The following is a 21,370-nucleotide window of genomic DNA, read 5'->3' as shown; positions in this document are numbered from 1 at the left end:
CACCGAGTCCTTGCCTCACCATCAACGAGAGACTCATACTCAACGTGCACATGCATGAGGCTCATACTCAGCGTGCACATACAAGGAGAGTGCACTCCTTGCTCGTGCGAGCGGCAGGAGGTTTGTCCATCGAGTGCTGACTTGAACTCAATCGTTTGTTTGACGAACATGTAATCACTTTGACCTTCCGGTGTCTCCTCTTTAAAAAAAATAATCACGTTGATCAGACAAAAAAATTCCCCCATATAGCCTTAACAGACTTTAGGGGCAAGTGGCGTTAGCGAGCACCTATAAAGGCCGGCACCGCACACGAGGGGTGGGTGGCTAACACCAGGCCCGGCCGCCTTTGTCTCCCTAGTGACGATGTTTACACATCGCACCAGGTACTCATTTGAGGCTGAGTCGACCTAGGGGAGGCCCAGGACCTGTTCATATAATCGTCACTGGTGTTGGCCGTGAGCGGGAATCGAACCCGGACTGCCAGGTTCATAGCGCAACGCACTAGTCGCTACACTACCGCTCCCCACCAATGATCAGGTACACAGATCTATCCACAAACATCTCGGCCCCATAATTTACCTGGGGTGCTCATGCCAATAATATTTAGCAAACCACAGTGTCATTTGTTTAGCAAGCCTGACGCTGCGGATGAGACTCAGGTGGTCCGAACCGGTCCGGTGCGCAATACAAATGCTGCTGGAAAATATTGGTTCGGAAGGCCGTGCGAATCGGCCGATGGACTACAACAACGCGGCGTTTTGTTTACGAGTGGAGGCACAGAACTGCATGTCGAATACGTTTCATGTTAGCCAGGGTAGCAACTATTTGGTCACTCGTGCTCTTGGTTTCTTCTGCGTTGCTGCGGCGCCGCCATCCACGCTTGCCGTGTATTTTACAAACAAACCACACACACAGACACGCAGACTCTTAGCACGACAGTGTGAGCCACTCTCTTAATTGCGCGTCTTTTATCCGTTATTGTCATCACGTTCATATACGCTGCATTATTTATAGGCGGGGGTGGGGGGTGCACAGTTGAACTATTGTTCAAGCCTATATACCTTTTTTATTTATGGAAACCACCTGTCCCATAATGACAAACTTATTTCGTTGAAACTGGATCGTTGTGCGAGTCTGTGTGTGTGTGCCGGTGTTTGAAAGAGCGCGCTTGGGTTGCATAAACACATTTTCTGCCGCGCTACATAGAGAACACCCTGAACAACCGGTGACGAAGGAGACGTTTACAAATGCCTTATTGTTGTTCGCTTGTTGGGCCCGCTTAATTACTTGTATAATGGATAACGTTGTAACAAGAACAAAACAAAAAACCTTTACGTGTTCACCATTCTTGCAAAAAAGCGGGCATGTTTATTTGTACCGCAATTGAAAATGTTCGTGCACATAAATCCCACAGCCAGAGAGGGAGAGACTTTAGAGTACTCTGCATAGCCCATTGCATTCACGTTGAAATCCAGAGTTGATACATATATATGTGTGGTACATATACAACGGTATTGTAGCGCGTCTTCTTAATAGGGATGATGGCGTGCAAATTGACATGTGGAATACATCGTGGGGTACGCAATGTGTACACATGTCTCAGGGTTCACTTTAAATTATCGTTCAAGTAGCGCCTAACATCAGTCCAGCAGCTATTTTGTTATTGATATTGGCGGGGGCGGTGGCGCTGTAGTTTGCACATTACGATACCAACACGTTTCCAACCGAGTTCAATTCTCGACCACGGCTTTCGTCAGCGACGACGACGAGTTATAGCCGAACCGATCCTAGGCATGACTCTTCATCAATACCGTTACTGACCAGGGTAGTGAAGTATGGTCAAACAACCTCCACGCATGACACGGCGTGGATAGGTCTTTGTCTGGAGGTGTATTGGCAATGACTGTAATTACCTAGTAACAGTAGTTGTAGACTGTCAGCGTAGAAATATTGTGCGCGGCTAAAGTTAAACCAACATCGATCGGGAACCGGACCAGATGTAACCCCGACTTGTGTATTGACAAAGCGCTGTAAATCAAGTGATACTAAGACATGCTATTGTTGTTATTGTAACATTCAACATGCAACTTGATGACAGCCCCTTTTAGAAGTAGCGTCGTGCAGGTGTTTTAGTGTCATCGGAAGGCCTGGACAGCTCTCTCGCGTATTTGCGTGCGTGTGTGTGCTGTTGTTGTATCTGGAGCAGGCGAGCAGACGCAAGCACGCACACCAAGGCAGTGCAATTTCCAAATCTTTACCTTTCATCGAAGCCATTGTCTCCTTTAACACACACAACACCACCACCACCAACACATCGCACAGACAAACACGCGCAACACGCGCAATTGCCCAGCGTAAATAGCGAGGCAAGGGACGCGCTCGCGTGACGAATCTCATTTCAGTTGCAATATGCACCGAGAGCTGCGGGTTTATCCGTGACGGAAACGAACCTCGCCTCGTGCTTCTCTGGGCGCGTCGGCGTCACATCGGCTTCACCATACAGGCGGAGGGCGCTTCCGACAACAAAACTTCGCTCTATCGTCATCGTCGGTTGCAATTAACGAATTTATTTTGTGTTGGTCGGGTGGGGGGCAAGGCACCTTTGACGTTCAGTAATTGACCTGCGCGTTTAGCTTTTCGGGCAATTTAGTAATTGAGCGACTAATTCTAAAATAGCACGCAACGTAGGGGCTATCGTTTGCAGGCCACATGCAGTGTAGATATTGAAGAGTGGGCGGTATTGTATGGCGCTTAACAGCAATCGGAGAAGTGAAATAGGCCGTATAATTTGATGTATTAAAAGCACTTAAGATGGCTTGAATTCAAATGTATATATATATTTAGCGCGTGTGCTCTTTCATTCCCCCGTCCTTGAGCATACGTCAAGCGCATTGTGTTTGTCGCCCGTGTTTAATCTGTCACTATAAGGAAATGCACTTCATAAAATTGCTTCTTGCATAAAATGCTACCGTAAGCTGTAGGTACACAGCTCGGAGAATGATGCATCTGCACACGCGTTGACAAATGTATTTATGTTTAGAGAAATTGCTTTTTATTTTATTTGCTAACACGACCCAGCATATTTCATCTCGCTCGACGCAAACGCGCTATTTAAGGAGCACGAGAATAGTGAAGGCCATAGGTTATATACTATTACGTAAGAGGTAGGTGTCTGCATGCATAATTATAGTTTTATAGATAGAGGAATTTGTGATGACATCAAGCCATGCAAAGCATGCTGACATTCCCGGTATATATTTTGCTGTTTAGCAGACACATTTTTTCCGCACATGTTCCATCATTATCATCATCATCGCCGTCGTCATCCTAAGCTATGACCACTCAATCCACTGCGGGATTAAGGCCTCCCCGAGGCGGCACCATCTCTCGCGATCCTGGATGATAATGAATAATCCAAAAAGAAGCGTGCGCGCCTCCACCGCTCCATCTCCGGCGGTGATTGTACGTCCTCGATCCCCCAACCTCTCCCGCCTTTGCCTTTCACTCCGTCATTATCCTCGGCCACTGGTCGCACCACCGACTCACTCGAGATCATTTAATGACCTCTACTTCTTCCGTGCGCACACGTTATAAACTAAAGACTAAACATGTTTTATTTTATTTTACCAGGTGAGGCCCATGATATAGGTATTTTTGGGGGGTTAGATCACGGAAATATAAATGTGTCGTTAAACCCGCCACCCGACACTGCCAATTAGTAAGGTTTGTCACGTAATCAAAACATGCCAATTCGTTACTAGTACAGCACACCGGTGTGTTGCAGAGCACTGAGCCCACTGAGCTATATAGCTTTTTGAAAGAAACGACCTGGCCACAAATGATAGCTCAACGAAGTGGCTTATGAAAGAGAAATGTAAAACAGCCAAACACTTAAATTTGGAGGGAAAACCGGAGGACCCGGAGAAAAATCCATGCGACCACAGGGAGAACATGAAAACCATAAATATTCAGGCGTCAGGGTTGGGATCGAACCCACGACCTTCTGTATACCAGGCGAGGTAGTTAACATCTCGACACCGTGGCGCCCCGATCTTTGCCAAATGCCATCTACACCCCCCGCCCGCCTGCCTCCCCTCCGCCCAATAACCGTCGACGATTTGGACATGCACGCGGTTCGTTTGTAAAGTGGCACCTGCCGATCACTCATTGGCTGAGCAGCTCATGGCGTAACTAGTGGGGGGAATTTTTTGGGGGGAAGGTGGGGGAAACATTTGGTCACGTGATATCGTAATTGCAGATCAGCGCGCGGGTGGGCGCGCGCGCCGCGTGGCCGCACGACCGATGTTCGCATCCAGCGCGTGGTGATTGCCACGTGCGCTGGCGGAATACAACGCCCCCCCCCCCCCCCCCCGTTAAATGACTTTCCGAGCGCCTCCTTGACGCGGCGGCGGCGACAAGGCGTCTCGCTTCTACGCGCGGCGAAAAACGGCGATTTCGTTAGGCCTCACCGATCAACGCCGGCGGAATGAAATAAGAGGTCGCGAAAACCGTAAATTAAATTACGGTCAACGTGGCTGAGTGATTCAGCGTGTTTTTATTTATTTTCTACCTGTGCATGGCCTGGTTGGAACGATGCGACAGGAGATAATTTCGAAGGCACACACTCAGAGTACATGTGGTGAATACATTAGTGCAGCATAACTTCTGCATACATCATCTCTGTTCCCCTGACAATGTGGATTAAACATCGTAAAAGTTTCCTACATATAGCTACGCTTACAGTCTGTAATATCATTAACAAGTGTATGACAGTATTTGTCAATCTACTGCTGGAAGAAGGCCTCCCGATGCCGTGTGGGTCGTGAAGAGTTGTTTTGACCATACTTCACCACTCCGGTTCGGCTTTCTTGAAGTGGGGTGTATCGATGCAGCTATCACTCGCCATTGGTGTTCATAGTGACGGGGAAGTGAACTCGTGTGGCCATTGTCGTGTCGCTAACCGTTCGCACCCGCCGCTATGCGTCCGGCAGTGTCAGTCTACATCGCAATGTTAACTACTGAGGAGTCAGTGTGGTTCCGATGATCGCGTGCGGCAGGGTAAATGGGTTGGCAACGCTCATTTCCCTTACCCGACAGCTGGACGCAGAGGTACGTAAATAATCAATGGCCATGCAGAAGGGGTGATCGATGTTCCCTAGTTTGCCCTCTCCGCGTAGTCTCACCGCTTCAGGGATGTGTTGTGCATGAGTATGATGAGGTCGCACTCATTATACACACACACAAGTGCTTGTCACAAAATAACCACAACACCTTGTTGATCTCGTCAAGGAGCATAAATCATCATGCGAGCTCCGATCATCCTCGCAGCGGCTCTTGGCTGGCCATTGAACAAAGACGGGCACTGCATCGCGCGCTTTCAGATGCGCTTCTGCGGCCGTCTGGAACGCTCTTCCGATATGAGGAAGCCACTGGAGCTAAGCGCTTTTAAATCTGGATTGGAAGCTCATATCTTTAGAAGTGATTTTTGTGTTTAGTTTGTTGTCCTTCCCGCGCACCCCCGATTAGCACGATTGGGCACGTAGGGTGCGAAAGAAGTCCAACGTACGTACAAGTGTGAACATTCTGAACTGCTTAGCGGCAGCATTGCCTGTCCAAGTGACCAGCCATCATACGGATACCAATGAGTCTACGAGGCAGACATCCCTGTAGACCAGAGACCACGCTTCTGTCTGTCTCTACAGCTCGCAATGCTCGTCACCCGCTGTACTTCCCACCGTACACAAGTCTCTATCTCACACACGCGCGCGGAGTAACGCGTGTTCTGAAACGCTCTTCCATTAAAGAGTGGAAAAAAAAATCGCCGTTTTGCTCGACCAAGTGCTCATATCGTTAATATATATTTAAGCTGACACCAATGATTCGCTCTCTCCACAATTGCGATAATTACTTTGTCTGTGTTTGAAATTAAAATCCCAAGTTGAACGTGACAGCGTTCCATGCAATTAGCTTTACGCGCAGGCCACAGTGCCACATAAAATCGGGCACAATCTTGCGCGCTTACACAGTCGCTTACACACACACACGGGCGCAGATGTGATCCCTTCTAGGACACGTGTGGTAATGTGGGCCTCTGGGCGACCCGAGTTTGATTCCCGCTCACTGTCAACACCAGTGACAATAGTCTGAACCAGTCATGGACCTCCCCGTAGGTCGACTCAGCCTCGAAAGAGTACCTGGTGCTGTGTGTAAACATCGCCACTAGGGAGACAAAGGCGGCCGGGCGTGGTGCTTGTCCACTGCGCCCTCTTGTGCGCCGTTTTCTGCCCCAACAGCATCTGTAAGGGCTAGACGGGGGATCTTTACCTTTGTATTTGTACACGGGGTGGTGCGATGCTTAGTGTACTGCGTTATACAACTCCGGCCACCTGAGTTCAATTCACGGCCGTAGCTGACATTGATAGCGAGTGATATCTGGGCCGGACAGTCCTTGTGACCCCTTTCTTCAACCACGTCCACCCACCAGCTTGTTGAAGTATGGTCAATCAACGCGAGTGACCGACACGTTGTTCTGACAAAGGGCTGTAACAATGTCATGATAAACTGTGAGCGTGTGAATAGCTGACGTGGCTCCCAGAGTTAGAGATTCCGGGTCCACGAGTGATATCTGAACCGATCTTCAACATTTCCCTTAGGTCGACTCAGCCTTAAATATTTTAAAGATCATCAGGGTGTGTGTGGGGGGGGGGGGGGTGCTGGAACTTGCTGTCATCACGACCCAGTGCATATTGTCTGCCTTTAAAGATACTCGCTCACAGCACTTGTCCCAATAGTATGTTCAAAGCTGTCCGGGGCGGTGGGGAACTTTGTATTAGGGCCGAACGATTAATCGATTTCAAATCGCTCAGAAAAATTGCAATTAGATATTTTCCCGAAATCGCTCAGCCCTACTTTGTTTTGTGTTGTGTCTTATATACAATCGACATGTGGTGAGCGAGAGTCTAGTAGTGGTTAGCGCGCTGCGCTACGAACCTGGCGACCGTGGTTCGATTCCCGGTGACGATTATCTCAACCGGACCTGGGCCTCTCCTGGTGCGATGTGTAAAATCATGGCCACTGGGGAGACAAAGGCCGTGCTGGCCTCATCGGTGCTTGCTAACAGCAGTTGGCCCAGCAGCCTGTTCAGGCTATACGGGAGATCGTTGTTACATATATCATGCTGTATATGTTCTCACGTCTTCTTCTATGTATGCTTTCCTTTTAGGGCAGTGTTTATGGCCGAATGCGTTTGCGCTCGTTTGTGTTACTAGCATTGAAACCTGCGCACCACGAGCCCAATTGTAAGCGGCCACAAACAAACCGTGTTGTGCGTGTGTGCGCGTGTGTATGTGTGCGTGTGTGTGCGCGTGTGTGTGTGTGCGTATGCGTGTGGTGGTGTGCTGCTGTTGCTGTTCTCAACAGGGCAAAGTCGAAGAACGGTGGAAGATCATTACGGGAAAAATTGGACAAAATCGGTCTGAATCTGCCGGCGGGGCGACGCAAGGCCGCCAACGTCACTTTGCTCACCTCCTTGGTGGAGGGTAAGAAGAAGACGGCCGAAAATCCGCGTCTCAATTACCGCGTCACTTTGTCGTGGCTTCCGCCCCTCTCTCTCTCTCTCTCTCTTCCCCCCTCTCAATCTTTCTTTGCTCCACTTTATAAACCTTCCCTTACCGGGGCGATTTGATGGAAAGTCAAACCAGTAATCAGTTTCACGTCTCATTACACTCGGATAATTAGCGTCTTTACCCCTTAGCAAACTCTCCCTGGTGTTTTTCTCTCTCTCTCTCTCCTCCTTCTTCAAGTGACTTAAAAGCCGCGCGCAATAGAAGCCGGTGCTTAAACAATTGCTGCAGCGTCTCTAAATTAGCGTCTCTTTCTCACCTTTTTTTGTGGCGGTGGGGTGGGGGCTGGGGGGGCTAGAAGGAGGAGGAGGGGGGTAAAGGCAGCGCCTTGCCAATGAGAAGCTCTCCCTCCCAACTCAGACGAGGCTCTTTTGTTGAACGGCGTCAACACGTTTGCGTCGCGCAGTCGGCACGGGGACGCTGCCGCGCTGGTTGGGTTGTTGCTGTCTGTGCCGAGACAACACTTCTCAGACTTAACACTGCTGCGGAGACGTCCACCATTCGTTAACTGCCTTCATTCAACCTCCCGGCGAGCCATTTTCTTTTCGATTTCCACCCCCTCCCCAGCACACCTCTCAAAACTCCCACCCCTCTCGGCGTGTGGTAGGGTAAAGTGTGGGTAGCCCCCCCCCCCCTCAGCAGGGGCATGAGCGAGCAATTGCAGGGCTGCTCCTTTACGTTTAGCAGTGGGAGCACATGTGGAAGCAACGTTATAGCCTATATTGCACGTATTCTCAGCCCTTACATGTTTAACCGTGACCCCTTCAATGCATTGCATATGAGCTTAGGGCGCTTATTGCGTCGTCAGATTATTTCCCTAAATGAATCGACTTCCTTCCGTGTCCCCGCTGTCAAACGAATTCGTTTATTTTTAAGTCCATCGGCATATCGGCCTTCTGGGCTTCTGTTAAACAGCGTCAGTTGTTTAAGCAAAGCAACTCTGCACCGGTTTCGACCTGGTGGGTCTCATCGGCAGTTCAGGGTAGCTTTAAACAAATCCTGCGTGAGTTTGCCCATGTGGCTGTTGTTGTTGAGATCAACTCCCTTCCAGGCGATGGAGCCCTGGCAATGCATGTACTCAAATGCGTGGCTCTGCAGCGTCTCGATTGAATTTGTTACATAAGTTCTGCCTGTGTACTTAATGAGCAGTCCATACGGACTACAATGTGGAGTTTATAATTGCCACACGATGCTGTCATCTAACAGAATCGAATGTTACATTTTTTTTAGTTACAATTGATAAGCGAAACTAAAAGTCTCCGCACCGTTATTGTATTAACGTGATGTATCGTAAAAACAGGGAAAAAGTTAATTTAAATTTGCACTCGCTTGTTAAACGAGTATTTATTTCGTGTAATATAAAGGAATGGTGTTATTACATTTAGCGCCGAGGTCGTTAGGGTTCTGTTCGCTCCCAACAAATGATTAGCAGAGCGACTCGCAGCACAACGAGGCAGCAGACATCCCCGTCCAATATCGTCGGTCCCTTTTAATGTAATCCGAAGAAAGCATCCTCATTAAAGCGAAAATAATATAACATTATTTGTTCATTACGTCTCGTTAAGCATTACGAGAATTCTCTCCGCGTAAATAGATTTCGCATAATCACTTCGTTTGCCCACGTAAAATATTACATTCATTACCCGATGTCTAATTACGAGCGCGGAGTGCCCATTTCCTACGCGGTTAAAAACGCCGCGTCGCCCCAATGAACGATATTTGGGCTGCGGCGGTGACAGCCTCAAACGCCGTGTGTTTTGTGCCTTGTGGAAACGTCCGAATCCCATTCTATCCCGCACATGCTACAGTCGAGCGCTTCAGCCCTGAGCGCCTTCTATGTCACGCCTTTTAAAACCGCCGCCTTCAGACTAGAATCCACATCAGCAGCGGTGGCAGCGGCGAGAGCAGAAGTGTTCACGATTTGCTACCTACGAGCACCAGTGCTCGCGTAGATAGTGTAGCAAATACAGTGCAACGATTCGTAAAAAGATCGAGTCACATTATACTGTGCACGTGCAAAAAAAAGCCTCTTAAGCAACACAGCATTAAAGAGGAAATGACGAATTCTTTGTGTGTCAAGCTGACCCCATCATCGTTAGCACGGTGGCCTACGTACGGTGCGAAAGAAGTTCGACGTACACCATTGCGCATATGCTGCCGCACAGTGCTCTGCGTAGCCGCTCAGCTCAAAACGACGGAGATGGCGGACTTGAGTTCATTATTGTATGCGACAGGAGGACAAGAAGGGGGCAAGCCGTTTGGTAATTTTAACAACAACAAATCACATTCGCATGCTCCACTAGGGGGGGGGGGGGGTGGGGGATAAGGAATCACCAAACCTCAAAGACCGCTCGCAAACATTTTGGGATGGAGACTCGCGTGCACATTTCCGACACATCGCATGCATCACGCGCATATTTTGCACAATCCAGAGGAGACGCGTCTGCACGGGCAGATGCGTAGATCGATTGTCTTAGCCTGGACATGAATGAGACCTGATTGCTCAGAACGGGCAGCCTGCACATAGGAGCCTGTCTCGAAGTGGCATCCTGTCAAAAGGCACTATGTGACCGAGCATGACGATGTTAGTGCGCGCATGTGCGGGCATGCGCACGTCCGTAAGTGTAGTGGTTAGAGCACACAGGACCGGTTATGGGCCTCCCCTAGCTCGACTCAGCCTCAAATGAGTAACCGGTTGATGCGGAGTGGGAGCATCAATGCAGAGTGTTGAGAGGTCAAAGGTGGCCCCGTTCGGGCCTTAATAGGCGCTCGCTAACAGCGCTTGTTTCAACAGTCTGTGAAAGGCTACATGGGGGATCGTCGTCCCTGTCTGTCCGTCTGTGTGCGCGTGTCTTGTTTTATTCTCGAGCAGGAGAAGCAGTGCACCTCGCCCGGGATTTTGGATTTGTTTGCGAGACAGAATTCCCCGCTAAGGCCGCAGCGGACTTTCTAAATCGCCAGCACTCGGACCCAGGAGATCTGCACAGTCGCAAGAACATGCTCCTGGCCACAAAGTAGGTCCCCTGCTGCACGCTGGCTTTCAAAGTGTGACGCCTCCAGGGCCACATAGGCGTTCTCTCGTAGGACGGTTGTGTGTGTGTGTGCGTTGGTTGGTTGGCATGGGGAGCGGTGGTGCAACGGTTAGCGCGCTGCGCTACGAACCTGGCGACCCGGATTCGATTCCTGCTCACGGCCAACACTGGTGACGATTAGCCGAGCCGGTCCTGGGCCTCCCCTAGGTCGACTCATCCACAAATGAGTAGCTGGTGTGAACATCGCCACTGGGGAGACAAAGGCGGCAGGGCGTGGTGGTGGCCCTCGTCTGCCGTGACGGCCTTCATAGTTGCTCGCTAGCAGCACTTGCCCCAACACTCTCTTAAGGCTATACGGGGGGTTTTTGTCTTTGGTTGGTGGCAGGCGCTCCTGCAGTGGTTAGTGCACTGCCCTGATGATGACAGCCAACCCGAGCTCGATTCCCGACCACGGCTAACACCGGTGTTGAGTTATATCTGAATCCGGTCATGGACCTCCCCTAGGTCGGCTCAGACTGGAATCAGTACCTGGGGCGGTGTGTGAACGCCAGGAGAGTACCGTGGAGGTCAAAGCGGACGAGCGTGGGTTACGGTCACACCACCCCGCCGTGCGTAGTCAAGACCTTACTCCACTGCTGGATGAAGGTCTCCGCAAAGTGTCACCCATCTCTCAACGATCTTGCGATGTCATTCATTCTGGACTTGACAGGTGCTCGCTAAGAGCATGTAGCACCACAAGGTTTATTTAAAACAGAAAGGCATATGCAAAGGGGAAAAAATGTTAGAGGTCAAATTAATTGTGGGTCACAAGACGTCTGGACCACCCTGTACAGTAATGCCCCGGTGTACGTTGGGGGTGGAGTGGGGGGGGGGGGATTGCCTTTCTGAAAGGTGCGACGACGAATATTGAAACGACGTCAAATCAAAGCAATTGACAGGGTCAGTGGTAGTAGGGTCAGTGGTAGTAGGGTCAGTGGTAGTAGGGTCAGTGGTAGTAGGGTCAGTGGTAGTAGGGTCAGTGGTAGTAGTGGGTTGGACGGACGATGCCATCGATGACGGGAGTGTGTGGAGTTGAGACGTCGCAAATTGGTTAGCGGGACTCGTAAAGCGACGGCGTATTTGAGAAACGACGGCAAAGGGGGGGGGGGGGGGGGGGCGGGGACGTAAGTTGGGGTATTGCTCTCCGTGCTCGCACCTCGGATTGTGCACGGTTGGCGACGTATGGTGCTAAAGAAGTCCAACATGTACGTATGTACAAGTGCAAACCGATGTGGTTCGATTCCACCGTTGACGAAGGAAGCAATCTGTGGCCGCTTGTTCGTGGTGTACTGCACGATGTGCGGTGGCGAGAAGGCCGCTAGGAGATGTTAACTCCCTCGCCTTTTATGCAGGAGGTCGTGGGTTCGATCCCGACCCTAACGACGCCTGTATATTTAGAGTTTGTATATCCTCTCTCCCCGTGGTCGTGTGGATTTTTCATCCGGGCACTCCGGATTTTCCCTCTACATTTAGAATCAACATGCGCTCAGAGTATTTGGCTGCTAAATTTCCACGTGATGATGATCCACTTTGTTGGGCTACCATTTGTGTCCAGGTCGCTTCTGACAAAGAGCTCTCTAGCTCGGTGGGCCTTACCTGGTAAGATAAAAATAATGTGTATCTTTCGATTTAAAGCTTTCGTGACTGCAGGGATTCATCGTCTTGGTTCTTTCGGTAAAGTCACGTAGAAGGGAGGTAATAAAATAATAAAAATAAAACATAATAAAATAATTCTCACGACGTTTCGGCCACAACGCAAGCAGCCGTCCTCAGGTGAAGAACAGGTCTATCGACAGATCTGTTCTTCACCTGAGGACGGCTGCTTGCGTTGTGGCCGAAACGTCGTGAGAATTATTTTATTATGTTTTATTTTTATTATTTTATTACCTCCCTTCTACGTGACTTTACCGAAAGAACCGAGAAGAAAAATGCGTATCGTTTAGTCGTATGTGTATCGGCGAGTTTGTCGTGAGGAGGAATGCCCCCCCCCCCCCCCCCGGGACATGTCTTTGGGACGTGCTCATCAATGCTCGTCATCTGCAACGCTGACGTTACGGATTTCGAGATGCGCTCCCGATGGTTCATCATCTAACAACGCAGGCTTTGGCGACCAATGTTGTTCATGATAAGGCTTTTTTTTTGGGGGGGGGGTAACATCGCGTAAATGTAAATGTGCTGTACTCCCACCTCCACCCGACACTGCCAATTAGTCAAGTTTGTCACGTGAACTGAACATACCAGACATGCCTGATGATGCCGGTTGTTGTGATCACCAGCGAAACGTCGCACTCAATTACATATGTCGTGGGTTTTGCTCTCCAACACACCGGTGGTGCTGATGTAGTAAATAATTTGCACTATTCTGTTCACGTGACAAACATTACTAATTGGCTGTGTCGTGTGGAAGTGGGTTTAGGACACTGTTACATTTACGTGACCTAATCCAAAACAACGTTGTCATGAGGACACCATCTGTTTGCCAGGGCCAGTTGCCCCTTCTCTTTACAATGGACGATAAAGGCGCAGCTCTGCAATTGCCTGCTCACGAGGGTGTTTGGCCTACTCTTCCACGCTGGTCAGACGTCTTGGAAGAGGTGGGAGTTTCCATACCCTACCCCACGACACACGACCTGCTGATCGGCTCACTCCATTTGCAATCACCATGCAACCTTTTGTTTTTCAATACGCAAAAGTCCCCATGAGTTTGAAGTTTCAATTTCACGTTGGGGAGTTTGTCCAAATCCTAGTTTCAGTTTCATTTATTTGGTATAGCCCTGCGAGCCATTCGGCTCTTGAATCGGGTGCAACCTTAACAAACGAAAACATGAACAAGAAACATATTAAAGTGACTATGCGCAAACAGAAAAATCCAGGAAAAAACAGCAAAGTCTTCCAGAAAAAGCACCGAGTGTTCTGCGTGTGGGGAGAAACCGAAGTCGCTGTCATCATGATCATCATTAGCAGCAGCCATGGTCAACCCACTAATGTATGAAGGCCTCGTCAATCCGCGATATAATAACCAACCTAGCACCTGCACACGAGATAACTTCATCGCTCCACCTTATTGATGGACGTCCTCTTGGACGCAGTTCTTTTCATTCGCTGACAACCCGTCAGCGTTCTTGACCATCTGCCATAATTCCTTGCGGCGACCGAAGCACCCGGCTAACACCCACCGAACGCACGAGTGGATGACGCTGCCAACGTCCGCACAGACGGGCGAACAAACATATTTCTCTCGCTACTGCCAGCCACATCCTGGCCACCTTCGAAGCCCAATCTCTGCGCGATTCACCAACCCCCTTGGCACCAAAGCGCCCCGTCACGCGAGTAAGGGCGCGGGGCGAGGGGAAGACTGCTTCATCCGAAGTACGAGTCTCAAACGGTTCAAATTAAGAGCAGCGTCGTTCCTTGTCCAGAGGAGACGTGCTTCTTTTTATTGTTGTTGTTATGACAGCAAATGGATCGTGACAGAGGCGGCATTGATTGGACCTCACGTTGCGTCGCTCTCATCACCCATCCCCCTCGAGACGGGGCCTCCCCCTTTGTGCTGCGGGTGCCGGCGCTGACTGATGGCGCTGCTCATTATGCGCGTTCCAGTGCGCGGTGGTGATTAAACGATCACTCCACGTCCGCGCGGACGCCAATCGCGCGCCACTCTGGCGGCGGCGCTTGAACGCAGCGCGGTCGCGCGGGCGTCTGTCAGCGCGTGCGGCGTGCGCGGTTGATGAGCGAGAGTCGTAAGTCGTCGTCGTCGTCGACTTAGGTCTGCGTGTCCAGCCTTCAGGATATCGCCTCCTCACGCTGAATGCGTTCGAGTGGGAGCGCGGTGGTTGCGTTATTGGAGCCGTTCAATACCCGAGTTCGATTCCGCCCCCCCTCCTCCCCCCGGTGCCCACGGTTAACGCGAGTGTCGAGCGAGGCACGGATCGGTTCTGCCCAGCACCAACCATCCTCACCGTCCCGCACTAGAACCGGCCGGGTGAAATATCGCCGAACGAGAACCCTCGTGACTGACGCGGCATGGGGGAGAGGCTTTTGTTTGTTTTACGCAGCAGTGGATTGACAGAGGGGTGCACGCATCTTCATATTGAACACATCATTCGGTATTTATTTCGCTTCAGTGCAATGCTTGACTGTGATTGTACATGAAGACTGTGTGCATGGCGTCTAAGCAATAAGCAGTGGTAAAGGGCCATCCATTTAGTTCGTACGCATGGAGGGGGGAGAGGGGGTTAACCCAAATGCGTTCGCTTGCGTATGGGGGGTCTACTGACAATGTGCGTACGCATCGGAAACGGGGGGGAGTGAAGCTTCGATAATAATTTGTCTACATTAGCCTTAAAATGAGTTAGATAGTCCGGCGGTGGACTGTCTGTTTTCTTAAACACGTTAATATTATTCATCCTTGATCGTTTCTGCGTGGATTAAATATCGGTCGTTCTATAGGATTCGGGGGGGGGGGGTGCGTCAAGCTACGTACACAGGTGGGGGGGGGGGGGGTAAAAAGTCCGCGTGCGTACAGGGAGGGGGGAGGGATCATGTTTTAACATATTTTTGCGTTCGTGCTAAATGGATGGCCCCTAATGCCATGCAGTGACAAAGCACCGTGCTTCTGCCACGATCAGAATTGATCTAGAAACAATGGCCGTTGTGTGCATGTAGAACTTCTTTCGCACCGTACGTAGCCAACGGTGCTAATCGGAGGTGCGGGGGAAGGAAAGCAAAACTAAAGTACTAGACGTAGTTCTCAAGAAAATAGTTCATTGTTTTCCTTCTCCCGCACCTCCGATTAGCGCGGTTGGCTACGTACGGTGCGAAAAAAGTTCGACATTCATGGATGCATACGGATAGGGTCGCGGTTCGGGATAGAGCGGACACCGTTGTCCAGAGCAGTAGCGTCGTTGGTTGGCACGAGCCTGGCACGAGGATTGATGTCGTGCCCCGTGTTCGTCTCCCCGTCGTGCGCGTCCTTCGGGCGCAGTTGCAGTGCCTGTGCACTCGACGACAATCACGTGCACGGGGGCGCTGGGCTCGGCAGCGACGCGAAGCGATTTGCGACAATTCCCCACAGTTGGCGTTTGAGGAGCGCGGCAGTTGCGAGGTTAATTAAAACGGCACCTCGGCGCACGTGGCAATCCAGCGTTCGAGTGGAGCCGTTAATTGGCAATTGCTGCTCAGAGTCGATGTTGATCTGTCGACCGCCTTAATGCGAAGGTCACGCAATGAGGCTACCGATGAAGAGCGATCGACACGTTTTGAGAATTGGATAATTAAAAAAATAGGTATATAGGTATCTACGTAAATGTAAGGTTCATGTCTAAGCACATTGTTAATACGAGAATGTTTTTTTAAATAGAAAAAAAATGTAATTTAATTGTAAGCTTTTATTGTATACAGTCTGCTGTGTTGGCGGTGGTGCACACGCGAACAATAACACAAACTCGACAGCGGCCCATTCTTCATAGCTGCTGGAGAAGGGAGCATTGCCCGAAACGTCTGTCCGTGAGGTTTCCCATTAGGGGAGGGGTGTATTGACGAATGTATCGAGTTACCGTAAAGATAAATGAGTATCGATTATAGTGATAAAAACAAAACACACGGTCCGCGTTATTTTAAAATTACGGAAATAAAAAAAACAATAATCGCCACGTGTGTTTACCTGTACGATTTGTCTACAGTAAAATTATATATATATGTTTAATTCCTTAAGTAATTACAGTTTATATGCGGCATTACACGGGCCATTGCATGCGGCGCTTTGCCTTCTCTTGAATCCAGCTCAATAAAAACCAATGACACCGTTGCGCGTGCGAGGGAGGCTATATAACGTCCATTCACGTTTCATTCATTTGGACCCCCCACACGATAATATGCCAGTGCAAAGTACGAAAAAAAATTGTTTCGGTGCTTCAATTTTTTCAATTAAAAGATGTCCTGAGTGTAATTTAGTGCCTGCGCGCGCGTGCGTTGTTCAAGGGGAGTACCCCGCTGGAACGCGTTGTAGACCGTATGTAGACCGCATGTAGACTGCATGTAGACCGCATGTAGACCGCATGTAGACTGCATGTTGACCGCATGTAGACTGCATGTAGACCTCATGTAGACCGCATGTGGACTGCATGTAGACCGCATGTGGACCGCATGTAGACCGCATGTAGACTGCATGTAGACTGCATGTAGACTGCATGTAGACTGTATTGTATGGAGTATGGTGATGCTTGCTACTGTTGTTTAACTACTTGCCGGATTTCGTTACATTGAGGACTGCTTCGCAAGTGACCATCACGTGTGTGATAATAATATTATAATTGTTTAATTCATTTATTCTAAATTATACCGAACGGCAGCTCAGGTACTTGTGTTGCGTTCTAAGATGAATATATAAAAAAATAGACTTGCGTATTGCAATAATGCATCATTGCACACTACAGCAGCATATAATAACGCCGTACATCGATATGTAAATTCCCCGCAAAACATTCGTGACATATCACATTTAACGGGATATATTTAACATATTTCAATGTGTTTACTCTACTGATGAGCACAAAGATCGCGTGACTAAAGGGTTAAGGTGGTGCCGGAAAAACGAAAGCGAATATACTAAAATATGTAGATATATTTAATTTTAATGTGAGGATACAGAAAACGGAAGTTGAGTTAATATGTTTGACCTCTATTAATTCACGGGGGGAGTGGTGGCGCACTGGTTAGCACACTTCACCGTGAACCCAGCGCCGCTTGAGTTCGATTCCTGGCCATGGCTAGCAGTCTATTGTTTCGGTCTTTCGGTAAAGTCACGTAGATAGGTTCAAAGAAAATAACAAAACAAATACACGTTTCGATCACAACACAAGCAATCGTCATCACGTTTCCTCCTGATGACGATCGCTTGTGTTGTGATCGAAACGTCGTCGTTTTTTGTTATTTTTTTCTTTGAACCTATCTACGTAACTTTACCGAAAGATCCAAAGAATATGAATTCCTGCAGTCACGAAAGCTTTCAGTCAAGATTTAACAATGTATTGGTTATAATATCTGAACGGGTCCCCTTCACGCAACCGTTCGTTGGACCCGAAGTATGGCCAAAGAGCCCTCGTGACCGACACGACACGATTGATCCGACAGGAGGCTTGACAAATGACTGTGACGTGTAAATTAGGTATTATTGATACGTGCACATCGCCAGGTTGATCTCAAAACTGCCCCGTATTTATTTAAACGGACTCTCGCCAAAGAGACAAGCTCGCGGCTTAACACCGCACTCACCTCACCCTCTCTCCCCGCCACTCGCCTCCCCCTATCCCGCTTCCCTACCCCCCTCCCCTCAACACGACCTTTCTCTTCACTCGCAGGCAAATCTGTAAAGAGTTCATGGACCTGTTGACACAGGACCGTTCCCCGCTGGGCAACACGCGACCTCCCCCCATCCTGGAGCCGGGCATTCAGAGCTGCCTAACGCACTTCAGCCTCATCACGCACGGCTTCGGCAGCCCCGCCATCTGCGCAGCGATGACCGCCCTGCAGAACTACCTGAACGAGTCTCTGAAGGCCATGGACAAGATGTACCTGAACAGCTCCAGCAACAGTCACAGTAATGCGGAGAACTCGGGCAAAGCGAGCGACAAAGACGAGAAGCACCGAAAGTGATGATGCTGGAGGGGGCTGGGAGGTGGAGAAGGAGGTGGTGGTGGTGGTGGAGGAGGAGGAGGAGGAGAGTGTGGAGGATGAAAGTCGTCGTCGCGTGTGCAAGGAGGATAACACAAACAAAGCAAGCTCTATCCGTGACATCGGGCAAGGAAGGACGCTCTGAAACCGGGACTCTGTTCACCTTCCAGTGGTTTCAGTTTATAGCCGCGTTGTCTCAAATTTAGGAGAGGGGGGAAAAAACAACACCACTAAAAGGCAGCGAACGAAATAATAAGCGGAAGAAGACCACGGAGAGAGAAAGAGCCGCCTACGAATACGCGATTCAATCGCTGTTGAAGAGGGTTTCTCTTCGTCCAACCCCCCCCCCTCCCTTATTATTTCCCCCGTGCCACGGGTCAACGGTCCTCAATGCATTCTAATTGTGTCGCCCGTGTTAAACAGACTGCCCCAAATTGTTAGCGGTTAATTCTCCAGCTGAGTGCGTCGTAGCCTCCAGTGCTGTGCCGACTCGCACATTGGACAGGTCCGAGTCTCGGCGCTTTCGCTCGATTTAGGATATAATTTCGACGGGAGGGAGGGCGGGAGGGGAGGGGTGGGGGGAGGGGGTGGAGGGGAGGGGTGGAGGGGGATGCGGGAGGGGGGGGAGTCTTTTTGACGTGAATGTCTATTTATTTATGTGCAGTTTTATTGGGGATTGTAAATACGGTGCACGTTTCATTTGCTACAGTATATCAGTGAATTCTCGTGATAATAATATGTTCAACACTATCAATGTTTTCGTGTCATTTTAAATGGTGTGCTGGGAAATTAGAGTAGATGAATGGCTGTTCTGGATACAGTGTATTGTATATTGTTGGGATTTGTAGATAAAAGACAATCAAAATACAAATACTGTATTACAAAAAAAAGGGATAAAGGCAAACACAGCTACAACAGCAACAACAAATTGGACTAAGCTTATAGAAAATTTGTATCTGTATGATATTTTGTCATTTGACTTACTACAAAAAAAGTGATTTCGTAATTTTGGCCATTGGTTTAATAAATGTCACATGCGTTGTTCCAAGACCTTGTCGTCCATGAATCTGCTGAGAGAAGATGTCCTATTGCTAATCACCATCGACATGTTCCTTCTTGCCCCTTGCGTAATAGCCTCTCATTACACCACGTGACGTTGTGCTGTATATATATATACTTACGTGTACAACATGAATAATGTTCCAATCGAGCACACAGTGTTTCTTCAGTGTTAGGCTAATTGTGTACACCGTCCGGTTAAGTGGTGCAACAGTCGTATCCGTCTGTCATGTTCTCGTGTTCTCGAAAAGTCCGTGGCCCACTGGAAACATTAACCCCCCTTTTTTTCAATGTCACGAACGCGGCTCTCTGCGTTCCAGTTTCCCCCTCCTATACGAGTGCCATAGGCGTCGACTTTACCGAGCGGAATTTTGATACATGATACGTGCGTATATTTAAAAAAACCCAAGGGAAAACAACAACATCTAAAAACGGACATAAATAAATCAAGATTTGTTTTCTAAGCGAAGGATCGGTAGTAGTGGTTTGTTATTGTCTGGCTCCTCTGGAATACGATGCGATGTTAAGGTATTAGCATCAGATGTTCGATCACTTGAACTCATTTATGGACTCGATGAGGAGGGGGCGCGCGTCTGGCGAGGGAGGGGCGGGGGGGTTTGGGAGGGCATGAACTTGAGGTGCTCTTTGAAACTTACGGTGACGCTTGAATATGTTTTGTAAGGAATTAGATTTAAATACTGTATTAAAATGATACTATTATGAGAACTGCAGAATACAGTAGTTTACTTTTGACCGTGACAAAGCGTGAGATTACCACACACACACACAATGTGTTTACGTGAACAGCACGCGTGCTGTTACACCATAGATCCCCGGTATAACACGCACAGGTTTGCTGGGTGTGTTCTCATGAGCGAGCACCTATTAAGGCTCAAACGGCGTGGCCAGCACAACACCATGAACATGTTTGTCTCCCCAGTGCTGTTGTGTACACTCGTGAAACCATGTCCAGTACTCATTTTAGAGCTGTCTCGACACAGAGAAGGTTCAAGACCGATTTGGATAATCGCAACTGATGTCAGCCGTGGCCGGCAATTAAACTTGGACTGCCAGCTTCGAAGCGCATTGCGGCGAACCATACCGCTACCGCCGCCCATACACAAAAGACAAAGACACACACACATGCTCTATAATCTGTAGGCCTACAGCTTATATTTTATTGTATGTTAACTATTTATATTTTTTATTTATAATTGATATATGTACTAACACACTGGATGCTCTTAGGTTAGAATGTGTCCACAGCAAAGGTGAAAGTGGTGGCTTTCTATCTCATTAAAAAATAACCTTTTATTTAAAATCCATATCAATCTCAAGTATCGCATCAACGCATTGACGACGATGATGATGATGACTGCTAAGTTATCGCAGCTTTCTTTGTTTGTAAAGTGCTCATTCAAATGGAACACAAACCTCTTAATAATTAAATATACTCCAGTCAGGATTTATCCGAGTTAATCTTTTTCCTTTCTCTCTTTATTTTCTTTCATCCCTTTATTTCGCCCAATGATTTATTCCCGCGACGCTGAGGCGAATGTTGGCCATTATGAGTCGGCGCTTCTGGTTTTTGTTGATTTTTTGTCTTTACCAGGTCGGGCCAGGCGCCCAAACCTCACCCCCCCCCCCCATCTCTCGCACGCCGATTAGGACAACGATGATGCTTGCACCTGGCGCTAATCAGCCTTCTCATAATTCAGCATGACACTCATTCCAATAAATAGAGGCGCGCTGATAATAGATGCTGCATATGGTCGGGGGCGTGTGTGTGACGAGAAGGGGTGGAGAGGGAGGGTGGTGGTGGTTGTGGTGGTGGTGGGAGGGTGGTGGTGGTGGTTGTGGTGGTGGGAGGGTGGTGGTGGTGGTTGTGGTGGTGGGAGGGTGGTGGTGGTGGTTGTGGTGGTGGGAGGGTGGTGGTGGTGGTTGTGG

The 21,370-nt window shown here is 49.1% G+C and overlaps 1 protein-coding gene across 4 annotated transcripts in view; it reads left to right on the top strand.

Annotated features, from left to right (window-relative positions):
• The window catches only part of LOC133349283 (transcription factor AP-2-beta-like), a 37,931-nt gene extending 19,013 nt beyond the window's left edge, over positions 1-18,918 (top strand). For all 4 annotated transcript variants that reach the window (XM_061562656.1, XM_061562654.1, XM_061562655.1 and 1 more), the window contains 3 exons: positions 7,420-7,538; positions 10,495-10,636; positions 18,052-18,918. In XM_061562656.1, coding sequence (XP_061418640.1) covers positions 7,420-7,538; positions 10,495-10,636; positions 18,052-18,346 — 556 coding nt within the window. In that variant the 3' untranslated portion in view covers positions 18,347-18,918. The remainder of the gene's footprint in view (positions 1-7,419; positions 7,539-10,494; positions 10,637-18,051) is intronic.
• Positions 18,919-21,370: the final 2,452 nt, after the last annotated feature.

The sequence above is a fragment of the Lethenteron reissneri genome, chromosome 29 (genome assembly GCF_015708825.2).
Source record: "Lethenteron reissneri isolate LAM-NWPU_2019-01 chromosome 29, ASM1570882v1, whole genome shotgun sequence".
In the NCBI taxonomy this organism is placed as follows: domain Eukaryota; kingdom Metazoa; phylum Chordata; class Hyperoartia; order Petromyzontiformes; family Petromyzontidae; genus Lethenteron; species Lethenteron reissneri.
Note: the sequence above shows the minus strand (reverse complement) of the source record. Positions and strands in the feature narration are given on the sequence as shown.